Genomic DNA, 25,288 nt, shown 5'->3' with positions numbered 1-25,288 from the left:
AGCTTGACATGTTAAATGTAGTCAAAATATATTGACTAGTGGTAGCAAGTAAACTTCATAAACTTTGGTTGGAAGTTGGCTTGTTTCACAAACTATAGTTAAGATTAATCAGAGTTTCTCTAGATTTGGATGATACAGCAAAGCTTCTAAAGTCATTGTAACTGCACCAGATAGGAGTAGCGGGAGTGCATGGGCAGGGGAGGCTAAGTTTATTTTTATGTTTATAGCAGACCAGTAGCTTCATGCTGGTAAGTGCTAAGTGTAATAATATGTATCTGATTTCCTAACAGTGTAACTTGTCTAAAACTTTAGTTCAAAACTCAGAAAACAATTCTTACTTCCTTGGTAATAAAAGTGCTTAATTTCTCTTTAAGGTCAGGTTTGTCAGTCTGTGCTAATCATATAATGAAAAAGTGGGAATTTTCTTACCAGGTTTATATATTATTTATAAATTTTTGGATAATTATCAATAATTACTCCTTTTTATCTTTTTGTTGTTGTTTTGATGACACATTTTATTATATGTTATATGTTTTGGTTGGTTGTTTTAAGACTCCACCCTGATGCCTGCATAGATAAATAATAGAAATAAATAATTTATATTCTTTATTTATAATTTGAAAAAAATAAAACTCTGTAATATATTGTATTTGCATTCATTCTATGTTTCTAAGCACTGAAGATATTAGTGGCATAAAAATCATTACACAAAGATACTGGCTTCTCAAGGAACCCAGTAACTTATCAGAAAAGCAGCATCTCAACTAGATAGGACAGAGGGGAATCAAATAAACATCAATCAAATCTTGATTTCAAAGAAGGCTGAAGTTTTGGAACAGTACATAGTGTTAGTTTGAATACATCTGTACCTTGGTTTACGAATAGAATGCATTCCAGAAGTCTGTTTGACTTCCAGAATGTTCAGAAACAAAGGTGCAGCTTCCAATTGACTGCAGGAGCATCCTGCAGCCAATCGGAATCCTCAGAAGCCATGCCGGATATTCAGCTTCCGAGGCAAAGTTCGCAAACCAGAACACCTACTTCCGGGTTTGCGGTGTTTGAGTTCCAAGTTGGTTCATGAACTAAGCTGTTCGAAAACCAAGGTACGGCTGTACTTCTATATTTAATAGTGAATTATACGCTTTCTGTTTGTGAGTAGCAGAAAATCAAAATTCCACAAAGTGGAATATTAAGAATTGTAATTCATTACATGAATAGTTATTTTGGGATCTAAATAGATACTTTAGGTGTGCAGAAAGGCTTGTGTGCTGCCTTGTACACAGAACAGATTTTAAGGGCTCTTTAGGCCTAATCTTAAGGGACACGGGTGGCGTTGTGGGTTAAACCACAGAGCCTAGGGCTTGCTGATCAGAAGGTCGGCGGTTCAAATCCTTGTGATGGGGTGAGCTCCCATTGCTTGGTCCCAGCTTCTGCCCACCTAGCAGTTCGAAAGCATGTCAAAGTGCAAGTAGATAAATAGGTACCGCTCTGGCGGGAAGGTAAACAGTGTTTCCGTGCGCTGCTCTGGTTCGCCAGAGGCGGCTTAGTCATGTTGGCCACACGACCTGGAAGCTGTACGCCGGCTCCCTCGGCCAGTAATGCGAGATGAGCGCCGCAACCCCAGAGTCGTCCGCGACTGGACTTAATGGTCAGGGGTCCCTTTACCTTTTTAGGCCTAATCTTCAAGAATGCAGTGTTAATTCTATGGGTGCGTTTTTCTGTAGAACTATTTTGGTATTTCCTTAACAATCCTTGTACTGATGTGAATGAGGTCTATCACCTGTTGTATAACATGCTGAGAGAAACAGCATCTGAAAACTACTTCCTATCTATTTTACAACATTTTCTACTAATCAGGAATGATTATTATGTTCGGTAAGTCAGTAGTGATTTTTATGTCAAGTAAGTCAGCAATTTTTGAACTTGTATGTACAAGTGCATACAATGTACTAGACAAAAGTGAGGCTCTTTTGGAAGGGGATGAGGTATGGAAAAGCTTTATTTATGTATAGTTTACAGACCTAGAAAAATGATGTAGTTCCACAGCTCCCATACATGGAGGATTTGTTAAGGAGTTAGGACATCTGATTATTCCTTCTATATTGCTATCCAGTCTTCCTTCTTGGGATGAGGAACAGTCAGGAAGGTTTGATTGGGGTCTCTCATCTCCAGTAATAGCTTCGTGTATACTTTGTGGAATTGTGCCAAGGGGAGAAGTGGTAAATAGCATATTGAACCTAGATAAATCCTCTGCACACAATTATTTTGCACATTTGCAGGATTATACCACCATAAACAGAACAGCAACCCTTCAGTTGTTATGTATGAAAATGGACTACCTCCCATCAGTTATTAAGTAGACTAAAATGTTTCTTCTTTATTTTAAAAAGTGCCTTGGTTATTAAAATCAATACATTTTTGTGTTTTTTTGGTGACCAGACCTCAATATTACAGGATAATAGAAGAATGCATTTCACAGATAGTATTGCACTGTAGTGGTATGGATCCTGACTTCAAGTGTAGAGGAAGGTTGGATGTAGATTTCACTCACCTTGTAGGTATGTGAGCATCATAATGTTACACTATTTTAGTAATTATTGTTTAATGATTCTCTCCCCCTACCCCAAGATCACCATTTATGTAGTACAGGTGTATTTCAACCAAAGTTAAGCCATTTTAAGTTCTGTTCTTCCTCTGGTAGAGAGTTGAATGCATAAGTCTTCTATTGAAAACACTATGTATAAAAGGGGGTTAATTTTTACGTGGATTATGCTTTAGATATTTCATTAATGGAATCTATGCCACACACAGTACAGTACTTCTATATGGAGGCCTCCTGTTCATTCTATTACAAATGTTCCATGTGCATATCAAAATTCACTTGATTCAGTGTTATTGGTTAGGTGAAACCAGAAATAGATGCACATGCATCGGAGCAGCTAGCAGTGACTACAGTGGGTTCTAGATAGATAGATAGATTTATTTATTGTCATTGTCCGTATATACACAGTATACACAACAACGAAAATCAGACACCCAAAGACCGGATTTACCATATACATTTGCACATATCTCCAACACTCTCATCCTTATTAAAACATAATCTATTAAAACATAACATAATCCAGAGTATAACATAACCTATTTAAAAGCATAGCATAACCTAAAAGCCTGTGGCCTTCTATGGTACCATTCAGTCTTCTTCCAAAATGTGTGAGTTTTTCCCCCCATTTTTCCATTCATGTTTGACTAGTTAGCAAACTGAATAGAAAATATTCAAATATCAGTAATGATAGGCACATGCAAATTGTTAAAAGTGCTGCTAGACAAAAATGTGTGTCTTTCATAGAGAACAGGAATACTTCAGTGGCTGTTATGTTTTTGTTAAATGTCAGAACTTTGGATCATAAACTTTTTAGGTAGAAAAATCTCTTATAAAGCAATTTTCTGCTCAGCCAGTGCGGAACTAGTGTTGTCCTGATAGCATCACATTGCTACAAAGTTGAATTTGTAATTAAAAATATGATTTTTTTAAACTTTATTGAATCAAGAATTGTTGAATTCTTGAAAATGTTTGTTGTGCTCAAAATCAGTGTTCATTCAGTATACCTCATCTGCACATTTGCCTTTTAAAGTGGATTTTGCATTGGTCTTTATGGTTTAATTTTCTCAGATTGCTGCGTGGACAAAGCAAAAGTGGAAGAAAGTGAGCAAAAAGCTTCAGAATTTTCCAAAAAGGTAGGTACTTACAACCTGTTTCTTTTTAATTTTAAATTGTTTTAATAATTTTTCATATTGTATTTCTGTGTCCTGGGATCTTAAGTGGGAGGATAGACATAATTGAAGTTTAGCAAATTAACCGTGCCTGAAACAGGGCAAACTTGAACTATTTATCTGAACTTCATTTATGTATTATTTATTTATTAAATTTCTATACCGCTCTTCACCCAAAGATCACAGGCCACTTCACAACATAAAAATAAAAATAAAATTAGAACACAAAATGCATAGTACGAACAAAAATAAAACAAAGCTAATAACCCCCTTCCACAAACACATTTTAAAGGCCATAGAATGTTTAATCAGCCAAAGGCCTAGTTTTAGAGAAATGTTTTTGCCTGGAGCCTAATGAAATGTAATGAAGGCGCCAGGCAAGCCTCCCTAGGAAATACATTCCACAAACAGGGAGCCGTCACAGAAAAGGCTCATTCTTGTGTTGCTATTCTGTGGACCTCTTGTGGAAGGGCCTTAGATGATGATCACTGCGGGGATTCTTTGCTGGAGCTTCCCACGTGTAAGTCTAGGCCACCTACACGTGGGATTCCAGTTGCCGGGGATAAGCGGCCAGCACCTCACATGCGTATAAAGCACGGACGCCGGCCGAGCCTGCGAACGAAGCGGCCGATAATTCTGGAGCGTAAACTTGCACCGTTCCGCTGTCCGCCAGGCTAAGTCTGAAGGTGTGTGAGTTGGTTCGGATGAAAATGCCTCGTGAAATTAGTTACAAACACTTGCGACCTCCTGAGTTACTCTAAAGTTACATACCCAAGCATTAAGGCTAAATGGACCCCGAAAATTTTCTAAATCAACCCTAAATAAAGACAGACACAGATGTTTCTTTGAATGGCTTTGGCTGACCCGCATAGGCTTTTACACTTCACTGTTCCTAGCCCTATACTAAGCTTTCCCTAAACTAACAGTCCCTGCACCGCCAAATCTTCCGCAATGCTAAGGCTAAATAAAACTATACCGAGAAATCTTCCGCGATCTAAGCCTATGCTAAACTAAAACCTAACTAAACCTTTACCGAAGGATCTTCCGCAAACTAAATCCTAACTAAGTCCTACACGCGCTTCCAACCCGTCCAGCCCGTCCAACCCGCTCCCCGAAAACCCCTTAAACTAAACTGACTGTAAGAAACTAAAAGGTGAAAGACCCTAAAAGAACTGCAATGAACTGAACTGCCTAATGCGGGGAGCCTCAGCCTTTTATTGATAACCAAGTGTGACATCACGATCGATATATTAACCAATAGAAACGCTGTTGCTGCCCCCGAAAAAGGCGGGAAGCAGAATAAACGTTCATTGACAACTTCAAAAACCTCTGGAACTAAACTTTCAGGCGGAGTAATCTCAGTGGCAAAATGCCCACTGAGCCTTACTTTTACTTTCACTTTTAAACGGAAGGATACGAAAAGTAGTGCATAATAAACAAATAACCATGGATTCAAAAGAATCCACGAAGTGTATTCCCACAGATCACAGAGTCTGAGTCAGTTCATATGAGGAGAAGTGGTCCTTGAGGTATTGAGGTCCTGAGCTGAATAACACCACCACCACCAGCAACAACAACAACACCCTGCCCATCTGACTGGGTTTCCCCAGCCACTCTGTGCAGCTTACAGCACATAAAAAATGGTAAAACATTAGACATTTAAAATTTCCTGATACAGGGTTTCCTTCAGATGTCTTCTAATAGTCAGATAGTTGTTTATTTCCTTGACATCTGATGGGAGGGCATTTCACAGGGCAGGCACCACTACTGAGAAGGCCCTCTGCCTGGCTCCCTGCAACCTCACTTCTCACAGTGAGGGAAACGCCAGAAGGCCCTCGGAGCTGAATGATGGGGGTGGAAATGCTTCTTCAGGTACACTGGGCCGAGGCCGTTTAGGGCTTTAAAGGTCAACAACACCCACACTTTGCATTGTGCTTGGAAATGTACTGGGAGCCAATGTAGGTCTTTAGGGACTGGTGTTATATGGTCCCGGTGGCCACTCCCAGTCACTAAGTCTAGCTGCCACATTCTGGATTAGTTGTAGTTTCCAAATAACCTTCAAAGATAGCCCCACATAGAGCACATTGCAGTGGTCCAAGTAGGAGATAACCAGAGCATGCACCACTCTGGTAGGGTCTCAGAATTGACCTGCGCCTCCATGGAAAGCTGTGAGTCCAAAATGACTCCAAGACTGCGCACCTGGTCCTTCACGAGCACAGCTACCCCATTCAGGACCAGGGAGTCCTGCACACCAGCCCACCCCATCCCCCCAAAACAGCACCTCTGTTTTGTCAGGATTCAACCGTTACCCACCATCCATCCTCTAACCACCTCCAGACACTCACACAGGACATTCACTGCCCTCACTGGTTCTGATTTAAAAGAGAGGTAGAGCTGGGTATCATCCGCATACCGATGAGCACCCAGCTCAACCCCCCTGGTTTCTGCCTGCATGAAGTAGCCTATTTCTCTTAGCTAGCACTGACATTGTTGACTGTGATCAAAATGTAATGTACCTGGCAACAGACCCACATCACAGTTTGAATTTGTCTAATAAGCAAGTGGAAAAACTCTGGTTCTCTTGGTCAGTTTTGATCAAATGGAGGAATTCCTACTCAGATTCGAGCTATTCCTATGTTGAAGGGCCAGGGAGGATACATGAGTTTTGCATTTTGAACAAAGCAGTGTTAACTTGTCTTCTATTGGCTGCCTTCCTGTGCCAACCACTTGTGTACCGTGTTAGCTATATGGAATCATTCCTCATACACCCATAGGGAGGTTGAAAGGGCAGGTTCAACAGTAGTTGATTGATTGATTGATTGTTACGTTTCTCAACCAGCACACACACATATATACATAAAAACAATCCAAAATACATACTAAAATATAGACTATAAATATAAACTTTAAGCTTTAAAATTTTTAGATAAAAAAAATATCACTACTTTAAAGGGTGGGCTACAGCCGATTTTAGCACTGGTTCATCTTTAGCTCTGTCCTGAAGTTATATAGGTACTGCTAACTAGATCGGACCGAATTTTTATGGCTCTAGCACAGAACTTTGCTGTCACATTAGCGTTAGCATCCGAAAAAAGCCACTCTATATAGTAATTGTCCGAGCGTCCAGGTTGCTCAGCCAGCATTGTGTGGCTAAGCTTGCCTCGCACCTCCTCGTAGAAGCAACATTGCAAGAGTATGTGGCCAATAGTTTCCACCACTCCAGATCTGCACAGGCAGTATCTCTCGCACAATGGGGTCTGTTTGTACTTCCCTTAGAGAACTGCTGAAGGCATTGTACGATTACGGGCTAGAGTAAATGCTCTTCTGTGAGAGGGTATTTCTAGTTGGAATAGATATCTAGCTGGGTGGGACAGGTATCTCCGTTCCTCCTGTATTAGAAAATGGGGTACTTTACTCAAGTCCTTCTGTCTTTCTATGTCTGTTAGCCTCTGTTTAACAATGTCAATAGTAATTTATTTAGGGGACTTCTTGAAAAAAGAGCAGTGTAAAACCATCCCTCTTCTGCATTCTGATTTCACTAGGTTAATATTCTATGTTGGGGGTATGTGTTTGTGGGTGTTTCCCCCCCCCCCCCCCCCGGGGAGGGGAGTGGTTAAAGTCTGCTAAGTCAATCAGTTTAACTCTCTTCTGTAGAAGTTCTACCTACAAATCTTTCAGATATACTGCTTTTTTGGGATCAGTGGATTTGACTGCTAGAATGTTACACATAATCTGAAAAAGGTTCATGTACTATGGCAAATTTTGTAGAGGTAATTTATCATGCCATAGGATATTTTGCCACAAACTCAGTCTTTTTATTTCTCTCTATATTTCTGGCAGCAGAGTTCTCTATTAATTCATCTTTATCTTGAATAAAGCATTTTAAAAATCTGCTGTACTAGAGAAATGAGCATATTGAAAAGGGATTAACACTTTTAAAGATACTGTGCATGTATTAGCTACCATCCATTTCAACATGTTTACTAAAATAAATTGATCAAATTTGATTATTATGAGTTATTGGAAACATATGCTTCAGTAATCCTTTCAAAGTTTGTTGAGTTTTAAAGTCCTCACTTATTCATGCTGGGAATGCTTCTTCCATTGAAACCATTATTATATGCTGGTGGCTTTTACAATTGAGCAGATTTGGTAAATTTGAATGATGGTACATCACCCTTGAAAGCTGCAGAACTTGAAGAAACACCAACACACCATTTTTTTTTGTATTTAGACTTCCACTTTTCAAATGAAAATCTATGAAAATCAAACTTAACTAGTTTTATAGATAGCCTATAAGAAAATTTACTTCTTTTAATTGCAAAGCATATTTGCATCAAATAAAAGTTTTGGATTTTCATACTAGCAGAACAACCTACCTTATGATGGAAACAAAATAACATTAACTAAACAAGTATAACAACATTCTATTTGTTTTGTTAGTGTACATGACAAACACATGTGTTCATACGCTCACTCAGTTCTGCTTAGCAGATTATGCAGAAGATTGTCTACTGTTCAAATATAGATGCAAGCAAAAGGCTGTGAAAGGTTGTATATGTATTGTTTATTTAACTGCACACAGTTGAAGTGACACCCCCACCCCCACACCATTACAGTACCAGGTTGGGAGGAATTAAATTAAATCTTATAGAGCGAACCAGAAGGAATAAGTTCTTACTCAGGTCTGCTCCCCACCCACAGCCCAAAGCTCGCCTACTGGTGAGCCTTGCAAGTGAGTTCCTGTCTGTTGGTGTGCCAAGAGGAACCAGAAGTGCCCCCTCCCATAACACCAGAGCCTGAGAAGGGAAACAAGCTCTGCCATTCTGTGCCAGGGCCTCAACTGCCACTCCCAGCAAGTTCTGTGGGAATGGACATTCTATAGCAAGTGATAAGATTCCTCTGCACTTTTAGTCTTATTGATTATTACCAAAATGTTTCAGGGAGAGGAGGACTGAGGTAAATCTGTCAAATGTTTTTGGAGGAAGTGGACTGAAGTAAATCTGCCCTTTTAGTATTTTAAATATTATGGCATTTATATGCATAATATTAAGTTTTAAAAGCAGGTCCTTAGGATAATGCAGATTCTAATGAAAATTCCTAAGATGTTGAGTCTTGTGTACCTGCAAGTTGACCGGAATGTGTGAGAAGCTGACTCTAGATATTCATTGGTGCGAATGCTTTAAGCCCAGGAAAATTGGAGAAAAAAATATTTGGCTAGTCTAGGAAGCCTATCAGGCTTCTATTATTTTACTCAATCTATATAACACCCTTGTGAAAGTTAAAGCATTGTGTTTGGACAAAGATGGATGACTGCTTCTATGTTGGTGATCATTGTAGTTTGATGAAGAATTCACAGCTCGACAGGAAGCACAAGCTGAGCTTCAAAAACGAGAAGAGAAAATCAAAGAACTTGAAACTCAGATCCAGCAGTTACAAACCCAGGTAATATAACAAGATGGATTTTACATGTTTTCAAAAAGTGTTCTACTTTGGGGAAGTATGGAATTAGCTTTTTAAAAATTAAGGGGAAATTACTAGCAGTGGGCTAAAGATAGGTGGCAGGAGAAATCACTGTTTCAAATCAGATAGTGTGACTGGATCCTTCTATTGGTCTATGTGTGAGCAGGAGCATCACTGATTGGTCATCTTACAAAATTTACCTAATGATCTCAAGGCAGCATACATGCTACGTCCCCCACCCTTCTATTCTTACAGCAACACTGTGAGATAGGTTAGGCTGAAAGAATGAGTAACTACCCAAAGTCACCCACTAAGTAAGCTTCATGGGTGAGTGTGGATGTGAATCTATGTTAGTCCAACACCTTCTCCATTTAAATAAATTGGGGAGGAGGATGCACTTTAAGTTCTGATAGGACCCTGAAGAAATAATGTACAAATATGCTTCTTTATTGAATTTTATTGCCCTTTCTTATTGCTCTGTAAGCAATAGTCACATCTGTGGCACTAAAACATGAACACTGGATCTTCTTGGAAACACAAGACTCTTCCATATTTGAAGATATTCTGTAAGCAACTGCCAACATGTTATGTGCATTTTGATTTTGTGATGATGTTTGTTTTATTCTTTTAATGTGCTTGTTGGTAAGAAAGCTTAGTGTAACTTCTCTGGAAATGAGTGTTGCTTAAGGCATATAATGCAAACTGTAAATGAAAATTTATGTTTGATTCACTTGCACTGAGATGATATTACAGAAGGTAACTTCTTTTGGGCACTTTAAACACAGTTGGTGGTATGGAGAAATTTTGTTGGTCATATTAATGAGCTCAAATGCTTACTAAATCCCTAAGAAGCAGAATTGTCTCTGTGCCACTGTTGGTTAACATTTTGTGTCGGTCGGGTACTATGTGTTGTAAAGGACACATAAGGTATACTGTAGTAGTTATAGAAATCATATTTCTATTTAGAGATAAGAGGGGAGAATCATAGGACAGTCTTTTCTTTTAAAGGAACAGTTGGAAAATAAAAGTTTGAAAGTTCAGCTATTTGGAGTCTGCTGGTAGAAAATTACTTGCTCTAGTGAAGTTTATTCTAGACAGAAGCCTGGAGAATAGATTTCTAATTTATGACTTTTTATCCTAGTGGTACCATATTATGTGGTATTTTGACCAATGCCTCACTCAAATGGTATTGCTGAAAGCTTATATTAGAACAGATAATAAACTTCCCTGGTGTTATCTTGTCAGTAGAAGTGAACATTTTTAAGCATCACAGCCAAGAGCCAGATCTTCTTCCTAATTTCTCAGCCTGCACAGTTAACATCATTTTGAAGATGGATTTTCTGAGGTAGTGAATATTTAAATATGGGAACCTTAAGATGATAATTCGGTTTCAGCCATTTGGCTTCCTTTTTAACAGTTCTATGAATACCACACAGATAAAAATATCTTAAGCCCTTGGAAAGTATTTTGTTAATGGACCTTTTTTCTTGTTTTCAAATGTCACTTCATTAATTCTCTTGATCTATTTTAATATGAAGAAACTCTTTAAAAAGTTGCATATGGCACTTACTGCTTCTCAATCTAATGTAGTGCCAAAAATATAACCCATTTCTGTTAAATGACTCATACTGATTTGAAAATGATTCCATCCCCCCTTGGTAAAGACCACATTCTTTTTCATTATGGGTTTCATCTCTGTGAAATCCTTCAACAATGTAGAATAGAATTTAGTTGAACACCCTTGCTTACATGAGTGACCTGGGAAAACATGCAAAATGTTCTGGTTCTCGTAATATACAGGTTGTCATTTACACGAGAATTTACTAGATGCCTCTGGTGTCTCTTGTATGGCCAGCATTTTCTCTGTTCCCTTTTTTCAACCCTCAGATCTAAAACATGCTTATTTTGCAGGCTCCTGTGTCTTCAAGTGGCTCATCTCCTGCAGGAGTACCACCTCCGCCGCCACCGCCACCTCCTCTTCCAGGTGGTTTAGTCTCTGCAGCACCTCCTCCTCCTCCACCACCACCACTTCCTGGTGGTATTCCACCTCCACCACCTCCTTTGCCTGGAGGGTCTATACCACCTCCACCTCCACCTATGTTTGGTGGACCACCACCACCTCCTCCTCCTCCTTTTGGAGGGATTCCACCTCTAGCAGCTGCACCAGCACTGCCTTTTGGAATGAAACAGAAGAAAAAGTACAACCCTGAAGTGTCTATGAAGAGAATCAACTGGGCAAAGGTATATAAATTTAACCTCACCAATATTTTCACCATTTATGATCTTTAAAGGGAAGAATGGCAGGAATTCTGTTTTGAACATAAGAATTCTAGAATTTAAACTCTTGCTAATTTTAGGGCTAATAAATTTTCAATAGTTGCAAATTGTTAACCCTTAAAACTCATTTGTAGTATGGAGTAATCTGAAGGGATTTGGGACACTTTTTCTTAAGAGCAGTGATAGCTGTAGGAAGTGCTGTGCACACCTGTGGAAACATAACTTAATTAAAAATATTATTGAACAACAATATCGCAATGCACTTGAAGATAAAAACAAGAATTAACAACAAAATAATATAAGCTCATCACAATGAGCTTTCGATAGTAAAGTCAAAACAAAAATGAATACAATTATAGAATTATAAATGGGGTATAAAAACACAATTTATGGTCCTATCAAACCCCCAATAGCACTATTATCTTATTTTCCTTTAGAAGGCCAAGGAATCCCTAATAAACATCTCATTACCTGTTTGTGAACTGCTGCCAGATTAATAATTGTCAGGTATTGGAGGACTTTTAATGCAAATCTCTTTGAAGCCTGGCTATCACAGACAGGGGACTGTACTTATGGACAAGCTTTACAATGAGAGCACCATACTGGAAAGAAAACACAAACTTTTATGCAACATGGTATCCTTTTATTTAATATACACAAACTATTCAGCATGACTTTCATCCACCAGCATCACTCAGAACATTGCAGATGGAATGACACTTTAATCTGACACCTACATCCAATGAAACACAACTGGGATTGCTTCTGTTCTATTTCCCCCTTTTTTGATGACTCTGTACTCTGACTTCCTGTTATTGTTGCTATTATTCTCTTCTCTTCTTTTATTTATCCAATTAATTTGTAACTGAAGATCAATAAGATACCTTTGAAAAAACCATACAACTTACATTGTATAATGAAGGAATGGGGGAAAAGAAAACGATCTTGCCTGTTTATAGACATCAACAAATAACATTGTATTTCAAGGGGATTTGCTACTTGTGTGACTGCGATGTCATATACTTAATAACCCCCCAAATAAATGTGAAATTAGAAGGATTATAATCATCCTTACTGCTTGAATATATCTAACTATCATCTATCTATCCGCGATAGCAATGGACATAACTTTATTGAACCATTGAACCAGTGTGATGTAGTGGTTAAGAGCGGTAGACTCGTAATCTGGTGAACCGGGCTCGCGTCTCCGCTCCTCCACATGCAGCTGCTGGGTGACCTTGGGCTAGTCACACGTCTTTGAAGTCTCTCAGCCTCACTCACCTCACAGAGTGTTTGTTGTGGGGGAGGAAGGGAAAGGAGAATGTTAGCCGCTTTGAGACTCCTTCGGGTAGTGAGAAAGCGGGTTATCAAATCCAAACTCTTCTAATGTATATCATGAAGCATCTTTTCAGCTCTCAGCAATTTCCAAATAAGTAGATATATGTACAATTAACTGATTACATATCTGCATTACCTTTATACAAAATAAGCAAAATCCGTAGTTTAGGGGTCAGGATCACATTTTTACGTACAAGTGCACTGATTTCTGTAATCATTTGTTTCCAAAATTTATGAACTTTGGTATGACTTAGACATTTTCAATCAGAATATAATTAAAGAGTGAAAATTACAGGAGCAATAGCTTTTTTACAAAGCCATCATAAACAATTTTCATTATATCTGCACTAAAGGAAGGTACCGGTAGTTAACTTTTCAGCCTGACATAGGCTGTCTGTGCTTGTCTATTTGAGGAGGGCAGCTGCATTTTTATTTTTATTTTTAGAACCACATCCACATACTTTGTCCCTTTTAAAATAAAATGTTTTTGCTTTGATTATTGCAAAACACAATTATGTACTTTGTTTACCATTGTGAGGTTCACTTCACTGATATAGGTTGTATTTATAAATAGGTTTATTGCTTTTCGTTCTAGTCTAGTAGCTGAGGCGGAGGATGTTGATATTTATGTGCATGATTTTATATTACTTCAGGACAGAAATTTAATCTAATGAAACTTTTGAAGGTAATCCTTTCTGAAGTTTATATACATTAGGAATGCATGGCATAACACATTACTCTTAACATTCTGTCAGGCTTAGAGTTCTGATGTATAAACACCATGTATTGTATCTTATTCAATATGTTCAGAGAAATGCATTTGAATAGATCTTCATTTTATCTGCACATAAAATTATTGTACAATATAGGAACACCATGAGCTCTTTCGGACGGGACTGTTCCGTGTGCCCTTCATATGTTGTTGGAGTACATTTACTATCGGCCTTAGCCACCAGTACCAGTGATCAGTGATTGAAGTTGTAGCCCAAAAACACCTAGTGGGGCACAGGTTAACCTCTTCCTACTCAGGAAAAGTTCAGTCTCCATTCTGAGAACTTGTGAAAGGAAAGGGCTCAGATCAATTTTTTTTACCTTCATTAAAAGCACCAGAAGGTTCAGTACTCTTTCCAAGCCTGTTGCACTATTTTTGTGAAAACTTATTTCTTTTTCCTTACACTCCCACTTTTGTTTTGTTTGATGAAGAAGTTCGAAGTTGAAATAATTGATTTCTAAAAAAAATCCTGTTTGATTTTGTGGCTTACAGCTTTAAGAACTTGACATTGTCATACATTGTACTTAATTGATTATTGCACAGTCACAGTCACTAAGAACTAAGCTCAAAGCGCAGTCACTAAGCACCTAACAAATTTTATTTCAGGTTGAACCACAGGAAATAACAGAGAATTGTTTTTGGATAAAAGCAAAAGAAGAAAAATTTGAAAACCCAGATCTGTTTGCAAAGCTGGCTCTCACTTTTGCTACACACATGAAAGGTAGGTACTTTGTTCTTTCCCCCTAAATAGTCTGTGAATAATAGATATGTAATTTTTTGCTTTTCATATTGTTATTGCACCAGTGTGTATGGTGTTTTAAAAAGTATCAAAACAAACAAACAAACTTTGGCAATAATTCCAAGATTCATATAGTCTACATTTGAAAGGGGAAGATAACAGGGAAGAATGAAGGAGATGCAGGTAGGGTAACAGGTACAGAATATGTGTAAGTTCAGAATAATGTAGTCAGGCTTAGTTGATCTAGGTTAAATTGACTGAGTGGTTAAGGAAGAGGTCAAACAGAGTTTTGAGGAAGCATTCTGAATCACACGCGTTATGGAAGGGAGTCGTAGCATAAAGGACAAAGAGAAAGAAAAGGCAGTTTATTCCTAGGGTGTGGCTGCTGTTGCATGCTGACGGTTTCTGGGAGCCACAGTTGAGAGCTGAGTGTAGGGTGGGGCCCAAAGGGATATAAACTACCCCAGAAGACCACAACATGTTGCCCCACCAGAGGTACTACCACTCCTCTAAAACCTTAAATAACCTGCTAAACCAGGTGAGAGTAGCTGATGTGTCTCAAACCCTCAGTGAGTTAGGAACTTCCCTTGCATGCAAAGACAGGTTCCAGCAGTTGAGTGCATGAGACCAATAGTGGGTCAAATGTTCAAGAAAGTAGTTGCCTGTGCTTTAAGCAGTGTTTCCCGAACTTTTTCTGACAGTGGCTCCCTTCTGACCTTGTTTCCTTCCTTTGCCCCCCATGGGCATAGCCAAAGGTGGGTGGGTGAGTGAAGCTGCCCCCAATAAGTAAAAATCAATACAAATCAACTCACACCTGAGGTTCTGCCCCCCCCAACAAAAGTCTGCCCCACTAACAAAAATCCTGGCTATGCCCTTGCCCCACACCCGGTAGAAAGGTACCTATTTAAATGTTTTGTTTGTAAACAGAACATGTTTTATTTATAATTTTAATAATTTATACAAAATACAGTTACATAAAATGATAATGAATGAAAATGATAATGAAATATTGTTGAAGGAGATAAACATGGAATCATAGATTTGGAAGGGACCCCAAGGGTCATCTTTCTAGTGCAACCCACTGCAACATAGGAAACTCAGGTTAAGCATCCATGACAGGTGGCCATCCCACCTCTACTTAGAAACCTCCAAGGAAGGAGACTCCAGAAACCTCAAAGGAAGGGGAGTTCAGTCCAAAAGGCACACAGGAAGTTCTGATATATGGAATAATTTTAAAAAGCAAGTGGTCTTCACTGACCTGACGCAAAACAATCTTGTAATCTGGAGTAGCCCTGGCTGCCTATAGCCCCTGGTAGTAAGGCCCACTGAACTCAGTGTGGCTTTCTTCTGAGTAGACACTTAGTTATTTACTAGATGCAAGTCAGCAGCACCAAATGACCCTGCTCGAGTGGCACTGAGGTGGATTTCAACCCATGCCTTGTAGAGCTGGGCGGTTGCTCTGCAAGGTTGGGAAGGTTCCTAAAAGGTTGGGAAACATCTGAAGGCCCTGATCCGCTAGGCGCTGGGGTGGATTGTATCCTGTACCTTGAGGAGTCAGGCCTAGGCTGCCACGCAGCCCAGCACTGGTGGCAGCAACAAACAGCATTGGCTCACCCAGCCCTACCCATTGCCACCTCACTACTGCACTTACCTGACGTGGGGGTTCTGAATCATGGGCTCCGCTGGTCAAAATGGGAGCCTCAGAAATTACCCTCTCCTGCTGGAAACAAACCAGGACTGCTCTATGAAAATACATGTGGCAGAAAGGAGCGCTAGGCCCTGGTGGGCTACCACTTTACCTGCTTGTGATTGGCTAAGTGGATAGCCTGCCAATCAGATTTTTTTTAAAATTTTAAAAAGTGTTTTTTCCCTTCACTTCTCACTTCCCCCTGTGGCCCCCTAGCCTCATGGTGTGGCCCCCCATTTTTGCGATTTTTTATCTGTGCCCTCCTTGGAATATCCTGGGGGCCCCCAGGGGGCCATATGACTCCTGTTTGGGAAACACTGCTTTAGAGGGAAGTGAGGGGCAGATGGGGCTTGTGAACCTGAGAAGGCAGCCCACCTGGGAGAAGGAGAACTGATCTTAAATCTCCACTTCCTTATGGGTCATCTCCAGGAAAAAAGGCTAAGGAGTAAATCCTAAAGAATTCCAAACTGGAGTCCCTAAGATGGCTGGATGGTGCTTTGTATTGTTCTGCTTTCCTTTGGACCATATCAGCGAGGCTGAGAGGGGGATATAGTCATCTGGGCAGCCCAGGACCTTCACACACACACACTTCCCAGGCTTGCGCCCTGGAGAGGTCACTTTGATGCAGTGTTTTTTCCTAGAAAAATACATGCTGGTACTTACCATGAAGTTGTTACAGTAAGTGCCTCACTTTTGAACAACAAAAAAGAGGTGCCGGTACCCTTTAGTACCCCCAGAGAAAACCCTGCTTTGGTGCTGCTAACTCTGTAGTTTGACCTAACTCCCGGAGGCGCACTTGGTTGTCTCTTGAGACAGACAGATTCCAACTAGATCTTCATAATAATAATAATAATAATAATAATAATAATAATAATAATTTATTTGTACCCCGCCCATCTGTCTGGGCTTCCCCAGGCACCCTGAGCGGCTTCCAACAAATGTTAAAATACATTAAAATGTCACAGATTAAAAACTTCCCTAAACAGGGCTGCCTTCAGGTATTTTCTAAATATCAGGTAGTTGCTTATCTCTTTGACCTCTGATGGGAGGGAGTTCCACAGGGCGTGCGCCCTCTGCCTGGTTCCCTGTAGCTTTGCTTCTCTCAGTGAGGGAACCACCAGAAGGCCCTCGGCGCTAGATCTAAGCTGAACAATGGGGGTGGGGACGCTCCTTCAGGTATACAGGACTGAGGCCATTTAGGGCTTTAAACGTCAGCACCAACACTTTGAATTGTGCTCAGAAACGTACTGGGAGCTAATGTAGATCTCTCAGGACCAGTGTTATGTGGTCCCGGCGGCCACTCCCAGTCACCAGTCTAGCTGTTGCATTCTGGATTAATTGCAGTTTCCGGGTCACCTTCAAAGGTAGCCCCACATAGAGCGCATTGCAGTAGTCCAAGCGGGAGATAACTAGAGCATGCACCACTCTGGCAAGACAGTCTGCAGGCAGGTAGGGTCTCAGCCTGCGTACCAGATGGAGCTGGTTGACAGCCGCCCTGGACACAGAATTAACCTGCTCCTCCACGGACAGCTGTGAGTCCAAAATGACTCCCAGGCTGTGCACCTGGTCCTTCAGGGGCACAGTTATCCCATTCAGGACCAGGGAGTCCTCCACACCCACCCGCCCCCTGTCCCCCAAAACAGTACTTCTGTCTTGTCAGGATTCAACCTCAACCTGTTAACCGCCATCCATCTTCCAACCGCCTCCAGGCACTGACACAGGTCATTCACCACCTTCACTGGTTCTGATTGAAAAGAGAGGTAGAGCTGGGTGTCATCCGCATACTGTTGAACACCCAGCCCAAACCCCCTGATGATCTCTCCCAGCGGTTTCATATAGGTATTAAGGGTTGTAGAGCTTGAAGAGCCAAGGTTATGGGGCAGGAATGTTTTATAGAATGTGGTGGAGGAGAAAGGGCTATGTTGGGGTTTGAGTGAATGTAAAGGTGAGGATTACTTTATGTGTATCATTCTCAAATAGAGTATTATAGAATTCTGCAGTTGCAATAGAGTTAAAATACTTGGAGTGAAGCCTTTATTTTCACATTTCCTGATAGAGGCCTTTCAGTCTCTTCTCATGTAGATCCAAATTGGGTTTCCTGGGTGATAAACAGACACCAGAAATAAGTTTTAATAAGCTTTTAGTGAGTATCATAAGATATGAAGTACAATGATTTCAAATTTGCTTATTCTAGCCTTTGGACACAAGGCATATTTTTGTGTAAATTGCATAACAGCATAGTAATTGTGCTCCTGGGGTATGCTAGACATGAATTTCCTCTACATGGCTAAGGCAAATAACTGTCAAGTGTTGTCAGGTTTGTTGCAGCATTTGCTTCTCCAGTCAAATTCAGTTAAGAGATCTCTACTGAATGCAATAGTAATATATCAAACTCTAATTTAGGCTTAGTTTTTTTTCTTCCTGTCTAGTTCTCTTCTCTCCCTCTTTTCCTACGTTATATCCAAATCGTCTTATACTTATCCCTGTTGAAAATGTAAATGGAGACATCATCAAATCCTTGAGGTCTGATTTGTTGGCTATATTATGAAGGATTAAATGATAACCATAAATTAAAGTTAACCCAGAAGAAATATTTCAGCTGGGTGAGATTTATGGTTGGCAATAGTTAAGGAAGTGACAAGAAGTTGAGCACTAACAGGTCTAATAAACTGATGGCCACAATGAAAGTGTTTAAGCAGTGGAATTGCATTGAAATATTAAAAACAACAACCTGCAAAAGTAAAAATGCTGCTAAAATTATTATGCTGCTAAAATTATTATTACCACAGTGTTGATTGCAGCAGATGTTGTCTGTCAGATTTCAAGCTGTGATATGGTATTGCTGGAAAACCAGGAAGGATTACCCTGAATGTTCACATCTGCCTTTACTACATCTATAACCTTTTTATTAGCCACTTTTAATTTGGCTATGTTACTAATTTACCATTACTCACTGACTTTCAAATGTTTGTTCACAAAACAAGAATTGTTAAATAGTTATTATAAACAAAATGTTGCTTACCTACAGGCTGAATAATTTTGTTATACTGTATATTCTGGCGTATAAGACTACTTTTTAATACAGGAAAATCTTCTCAAAAGTCGGGGGTCGTCTTATACGCCAGGTGGAGAATCTGTGGTCGAGTATATCTCAAACTCTATATTTGAACTGGAAAAGTTGGGGGTTGTCTTATACGCCCAGTCGTCTTATACGCCGGAAAATGTGGTAATATACCATGTTGGCAGTGGTAACCTGAGTATTAAATTTCATTATCATTCCTAAACCTGTGTGTTCACGTGACTATGTCTACAAGAACTATGTGCCTCTTAAATAAATTCAGCAGGCACAATTTTATATTGCCTATGTGAAATTTATTTTTAATTGTGTATCACCTTTCAGCTGAATGATGGGGGGAATTAGAATCATAGCATTTGAATCCTCATCATAATTTTTTTAATGACTTGGACTTAAAAAAACCCAAGATTAATAACAAAATAATGTGAGGGGGAGGGGAGAACAGCTCACTAGTTTGTGAGAGCATATGTTTGTCTATACAGTTCATGTAATTTGAGGTGTAGAGTTAAGCACTCTTAATTCTTTATTGATTTTATTTAATCTTTGCTTGCTGAACTGTCAGCTAGGGGTGTGTGTGTGTGTGTGTGTGTGTTTGTTTCTGTGTCTGTGTGTGAAACAAACTGAATTTCAGCTTCCTGTTCAGGCTTCCCACTCAGTGAAAAGTGGAAAATCCTTGCACCATTTTAATACAGTTACAAGTGTGGGAACACAGTGTAGACTTTTTAGTTCATTTGCAAATTTTCATTTTATACTTATAAACTCATTACAAATGTGATTGCAATTTAAAGTAATATGCAGGGGTTACCTTCATCTCATCAATGCACTCTTATCCCAACCAGATTGAACTACTGCAGATATCTAATGTTCACTTTTTCTTTTTGCCAGAAAAGCCTTTTCCAGTATGCATGCACAGAGGTTGTTTACTTTGATGTGGAACTCATGGTAAAATATTATGATTGGCAAATTATAGAAACAATTAAGTTAGATACATACAGAACACTTTTAGAAAAAATAGCAGAAACTATTGACATGAACAATGGTAGAAGCAGGAGGGACCTACCTCATTTGATAAACATTGTTTCAAGTATGAAATCATAAGGGGAATTACTCCGGAAATAAGTAAAATAAAAAGGGGGAGTTCTGAAGAATTGCGTTAGACACACTGAAGGTCTTTTTTTGAACAGCAGACTCCATGCCATATCATAGCATTGCTTCTGTAAGACCTTCTAGTTTCAGCACTGGCAGCGACCATTTTGCGTGGGAGTTCTGTTTCTGGACCTGCGTGCATCAGCAGAGTGTGTATAAACACACCCCATCTTGCTCTGTTTTGCCGTCTTCTTGGTCCAAAGGTACCCACACGTCAGTGATTGGACGTGCCTAAAATTATCACCGCCTGTAATAGGTTGCTGTTTATTTTGGTGGTGAGGATAGTAGTAGTTGGTGATTAAGACCCCTCCTCCAAATAAAACACTCTTTGAATGTGTGAACAAACTTCCCTTGATTCTGCCAAACTATTTAAAGAACTTGGTGAGTGGCATGACAGGAGGAAATGGCTGGAGAAGAGTCAGGTAGCAGTAGCATGGCCATTGCTGATTGTCAGATGGAGACCAGACTTCGTTTCCTCAGCCTTTCTGATGCACCTAGTGAACAGCAACCTGTTGGAGGAACCAGAGGGTTTGGGTATGACAAGATTTATGGCACTTCCCCTGTACAACTGGTTGTAGATGGGCTTGCTTCTGGATAAGAAACTGGAACAACTGGGATGGTGCCACATGAGTAAACCTTGCTTCCCAATGTCAAGGTGTAATACTGGAAAGCGATGGCTTCAGTGACAGGGTGGACATATATCCAGTGTGACTGGTGGTTGATATTTTAGGGCTTTTTAAACAAATCTTTTTTTATACACTATGGTCATTTTATTATAAGTTGGGTAAGAACCTATTTAGTATGTTTATAATTTATTTATTTTTAATAAAAAATCTTTCATTTTCTGGTATATACTTATTTTTTTCTGGTAAGAAGGCAATTACATCATACATGCAATCACCTATCACTGTGGGAGTGACTCGGAAAGGAGAAAAGATCCGCTTTGTCTAAGCAGATAACTGAACAGCTTACCTTTCTGGAAGAATGCAAATGACCAAGGGTGTGTGTGCTTCTGGAGCTATTCTATTTGGATTTAGAATATGATATAATTGAATGAAATCAACCTTATAATAACAGGAATGGATTTAAATGTGCAAAATGTGTTGGTGACAATAGGGCAAGCAAAATTGACTGTTAAGTGGTTTCTGTTTAACTTATCAATCTTTCAATAATTGCTATCTGATGCATAGTTCTTATTAATTGAGACTGGATAATTCACAAGACTATGGAATAAGCTTGATGCATTTTCACAAAGCAAGTTTACATTCTTAGACATAGTTCTTCCACTAACTATTGTATTTTTTGGTTTCTGAAAAAGAGTAGAGACTTAAAAGTTGTAATTATCTGGGTCTGTCAAGGCTGGTCGATTCCTCTTCACATTACCACACAAACGTATAATTTTTATTAAGAATTCACAAACAGTATTAATAAATAGTTCTTAACTTCAACTATCACTCCACAGAGCCATTCAGTTCAGATACCTTCTGAGCTCTGCTTCTCCCCTGACCAGCAACTCTCAAAAGGCTTTTCCCGCTCTTTTTCTAACCTCCTCCTAGTGAGGACAGGCTTGTACCTCCCCTCCCCCGAGTTGGAGCCATAACTTAACCCTTGCCTCTGCGAACATTCTAACTCTCTTTCTAACTCTACTCTGACATACACTAAGATATAGCTGCATTGTGCCTGCTGTTCAATGCTGCTTCACATGTTAGCTCCTGTTATCTCACTACCAGCCATGCTGCCTAGGCTGATGAGACTTGATTCCAGTAGCTACTGGAGGTCCATAGCAGTGAGCCTTCAGCTGCCTGAAACTGATCAGTAAGCCAATTTCATATTTCTCTTCAGAATACTGTCTAGTTGTGATTCCTGTATTGCAGGAGGTTGGTCTACATGGCCCTTGGTAGTTTCCATGATTACATGATACTGTGTGTAGGATTGCATTGCGAATCCAGCAACAGCTTGTGTCAAGGAGTTGATCAAGCTCTTATTTTTATTGAAAACTTTAAAATTGATTGTTTTATTGGGGAAGTATCATATTTTAATACAGTTTAAATAATTCTAGTGGGGGAGGTGATGAGGACCTGAATTATGTTTGACCTTATTAATTTTAATTATGCATGATTTAAAAAAGGCAACATTATGACTTTACAGGCTACAATATTCTTTATCCTTTTAACTAATGACCTTGTGAAATGTCACACCTTGTGAAATGTTGTGTCAGAAGAGTTCTTGATGTATTTAAACTCATCTTTGAAGGTCAATAATTCTATTAGGCCATTTTCAGGAATATGTTGACAGAAATTAGTGATGCAGCCAAATGCTAGCTGAGAGTGTCGCTTAAAAATAATGTCTAGCATTTTGGTTCACTTGAAAGAGACCTTTTATGTTGGAAATTTAACATATAGACTAACTAATATTGGTTTAAGTCTATACTGTACTTAAACCAGTTGAACAATTGAACTTTTGGCTAATGCTATTAGTGGTATGATGTCATTAGTTTGGTTAAGTACACACCCATGTCTTAATTTGTACTATGTTTCTCAGCTGCCTGATATTGTATGGTTATAGTTCATGTATTATTTCTTGATATTTGGGTGTCAATAGGCATACTAGTCTTATTTTCTTTTAGCAGCAAATTTGACTTTTTATGGTTATACTTAAAATCCAATGATCAAGCCCTATTAAAACCTTCTTCCTAAAGGATCGTGTTAATTTTTGGCTCTTGTAATTTTGGTTGTGTATTCTGCTAGTGAAGAAGAAATTAATTGTGTGTACTGTAGATCAGGAAAGGTAGTAATTGATATATAATAGCCTTTAATAGCTGTGGCAGTCTGCATAAAGACAAAGTTCCATTGGCAGTTTCTAAAGGATGAGTGAAACTACTACTTCTTTTCTTCTTCTTTTTCTTCTTGCATTTTGGTCATTTCACATAATTTGTGTTTTTATTTGTTTGAAAAATGGAATGCATTATAAAATTATCCCTTCACCCATTTCTGTAAAAGCAACCCTGAATTTTTGTGGGTTTGTGCCCAACTTGTTATTGCTTTCCTTAAAATTGAGGACAGTTAAAGCATTGAATATATTGCAGCAAAGCTGTCAGATACTTAGCAACAAGCAGATGCTTCCAGATGAGATAAACTTTCATGATTCTTTTTACTTATATTCAGGAATCTCCGTATGAAAACATTTCATTTAAAATTAGTAATATAAAATTGCATAGTTTTGGGTTGCATGCATAAACAGATAAAACTTCCACAGTGTTTTGGGAGATAACAGTATCTTGGGCCTTACTTACGGTACTTACTTACCGGTACTTAAAATCAAACATTGGGTTCCTTCCCTTCCTTTCTGCACACTAGGCTTCCTCTGATTTCAGAACCAGCCACAAGAGGGCACATTTATGAACAAGGCTGGTTCTGAAGTTGCAAATGGTTGTTAGTCACAAGGGTGATGTGCTTGCTGTGATGCAGGCATAGGCTTGGGAATCAGAAATCTCTGAAGGTGATTAATGAGAATAAAGGAATAAATAACCCTATGTTAGAGTCTTCTTGGCTTCAAACTGCAGGTGGCTCTCTTGATCTTCTGGATAGCTCATGCTGAATAACTTCAGCCCAGCCTTTTTTTAATCACTCCTCACACCCCATTATGTATGTGAGTGCCACACAGTGGATAACGGATAACTAACTGTTCAAAGATTAGAAGGCTAATTTTCAACTGGGGAATAGGGAACTGAAGCAAAACAGTTAGGTATCCCAGTTTATGATTTATATGAATGTCAATATTGCCAGTATTAGTGGAGAAGCTGCAGGATAGTCATATTACCTATGTGTGTGATTTTAGGACAGTGTTATTGTTTCATCATTAAGAATTCATTCATACAGTTAGTTGTGGCCTGCCTTGCTCAGGGTTTTATATATCTATAATTCTGGATATTTGATTTTTTTTTAAAAAAATTGGTGAATGGTTCCTTGACAAAGTGGCTTAGAATACAAATAGGATAACTTTCACAAATAGGAAATAATTTAATAAACACTTTATCTACAGCAAAATTCAACCCAGACATTGAATCTTCATTCTCATTAAACTTTCATAGCTAAAATTGCTGCAGAAGAACATGGATTGCAAATTGACCTTAAGGATGATAGACGCAGCTTTGCTGCAGCTGGGCCATTGTTTAAAAGCTTCGCTGTGTGGGCCTCCCAGGAATTGCTTGTATGTTCTCTCTTTTGTGTAAACTTTTTTGTTTGAGAAGCCACTCTGCAAACACTAGCCATTCGATAGCACCTGCTTCTGTTGTAGGGTGTGTGAGTCTTTTTTTGTTGTTGAGAGAGCATCAGTCGCCACTTCATTCATCCCTATACAAAAGGCCTCAATAAGAAGCTGCATTCCAGTGACGCCAGCCCAAACCAATGCTTCTAGTAACATTGAGCTTGTAAACATTGAGCTTTCTCTGGTTTATCTTTTGTTCAACAGACAGTTATACAGGAACCTATTTTTCAAAGTAAAATAGCCACCGTGGGAGTGTAGATTTATTCTCTTTCATAAGGAAATGCAGATAGAGATAGAGATGGATATAAATATAGGCAAAATGAAGTTAGTTTTCCAAGGCTAGTTTTTGCATTGAGTGTATTAAAGCAGTGGTTGAAGATGACACGCAGATTTGTGGAGTCTCATCTGAGAGTGTTTAGTGAAATGTTTTGTAAGCATTTGTTTGGAAGTCTTCAGAACCTACTTTAGGTTGTAGAATATTGACATCATGACTTACTGTAGCATTTAATGCCTTTGCTGAATTCTGTGAGAGGTTAGCTTGTTAAAGAGAGAAGCCTGAAAAAAAAATACACTACGTTTTTAGTTAAACATAGAAAAGTGTGTGAGCCTGAATTTGGATTCCAGAATTAAGAGGTACCGTAGATTTTTTTGGCTCAGGTTCAATGTAATACTGAGCTGCAGCTTACTGCTGCAATCCGTGAGTGTGTTTGAACTTCAGACTTACATGTTCTTCCACTCTCTCTTCTTCCT

At 39.1% G+C, this 25,288-nt stretch overlaps 1 protein-coding gene across 7 annotated transcripts in view; it reads left to right on the top strand.

Annotated features, from left to right (window-relative positions):
• The window catches only part of DIAPH2 (diaphanous related formin 2), a 322,676-nt gene that overhangs the window by 67,734 nt on the left and 229,654 nt on the right, over window positions 1-25,288 (top strand). For all 7 annotated transcript variants that reach the window (XM_033137161.1, XM_033137162.1, XM_033137160.1 and 4 more), the window contains 6 exons: window positions 1,759-1,875; window positions 2,440-2,558; window positions 3,674-3,738; window positions 9,115-9,219; window positions 11,149-11,478; window positions 14,231-14,345. In XM_033137161.1, the coding sequence (XP_032993052.1) occupies window positions 1,759-1,875; window positions 2,440-2,558; window positions 3,674-3,738; window positions 9,115-9,219; window positions 11,149-11,478; window positions 14,231-14,345 (851 nt within the window). The remainder of the gene's footprint in view (window positions 1-1,758; window positions 1,876-2,439; window positions 2,559-3,673; window positions 3,739-9,114; window positions 9,220-11,148; window positions 11,479-14,230; window positions 14,346-25,288) is intronic.

The sequence above is a fragment of the Lacerta agilis genome, chromosome Z, assembly GCF_009819535.1.
Source record: "Lacerta agilis isolate rLacAgi1 chromosome Z, rLacAgi1.pri, whole genome shotgun sequence".
Classification (NCBI taxonomy): Eukaryota; Metazoa; Chordata; class Lepidosauria; order Squamata; family Lacertidae; genus Lacerta; species Lacerta agilis.
This window is presented reverse-complemented; position numbering and strand designations above follow the sequence as displayed.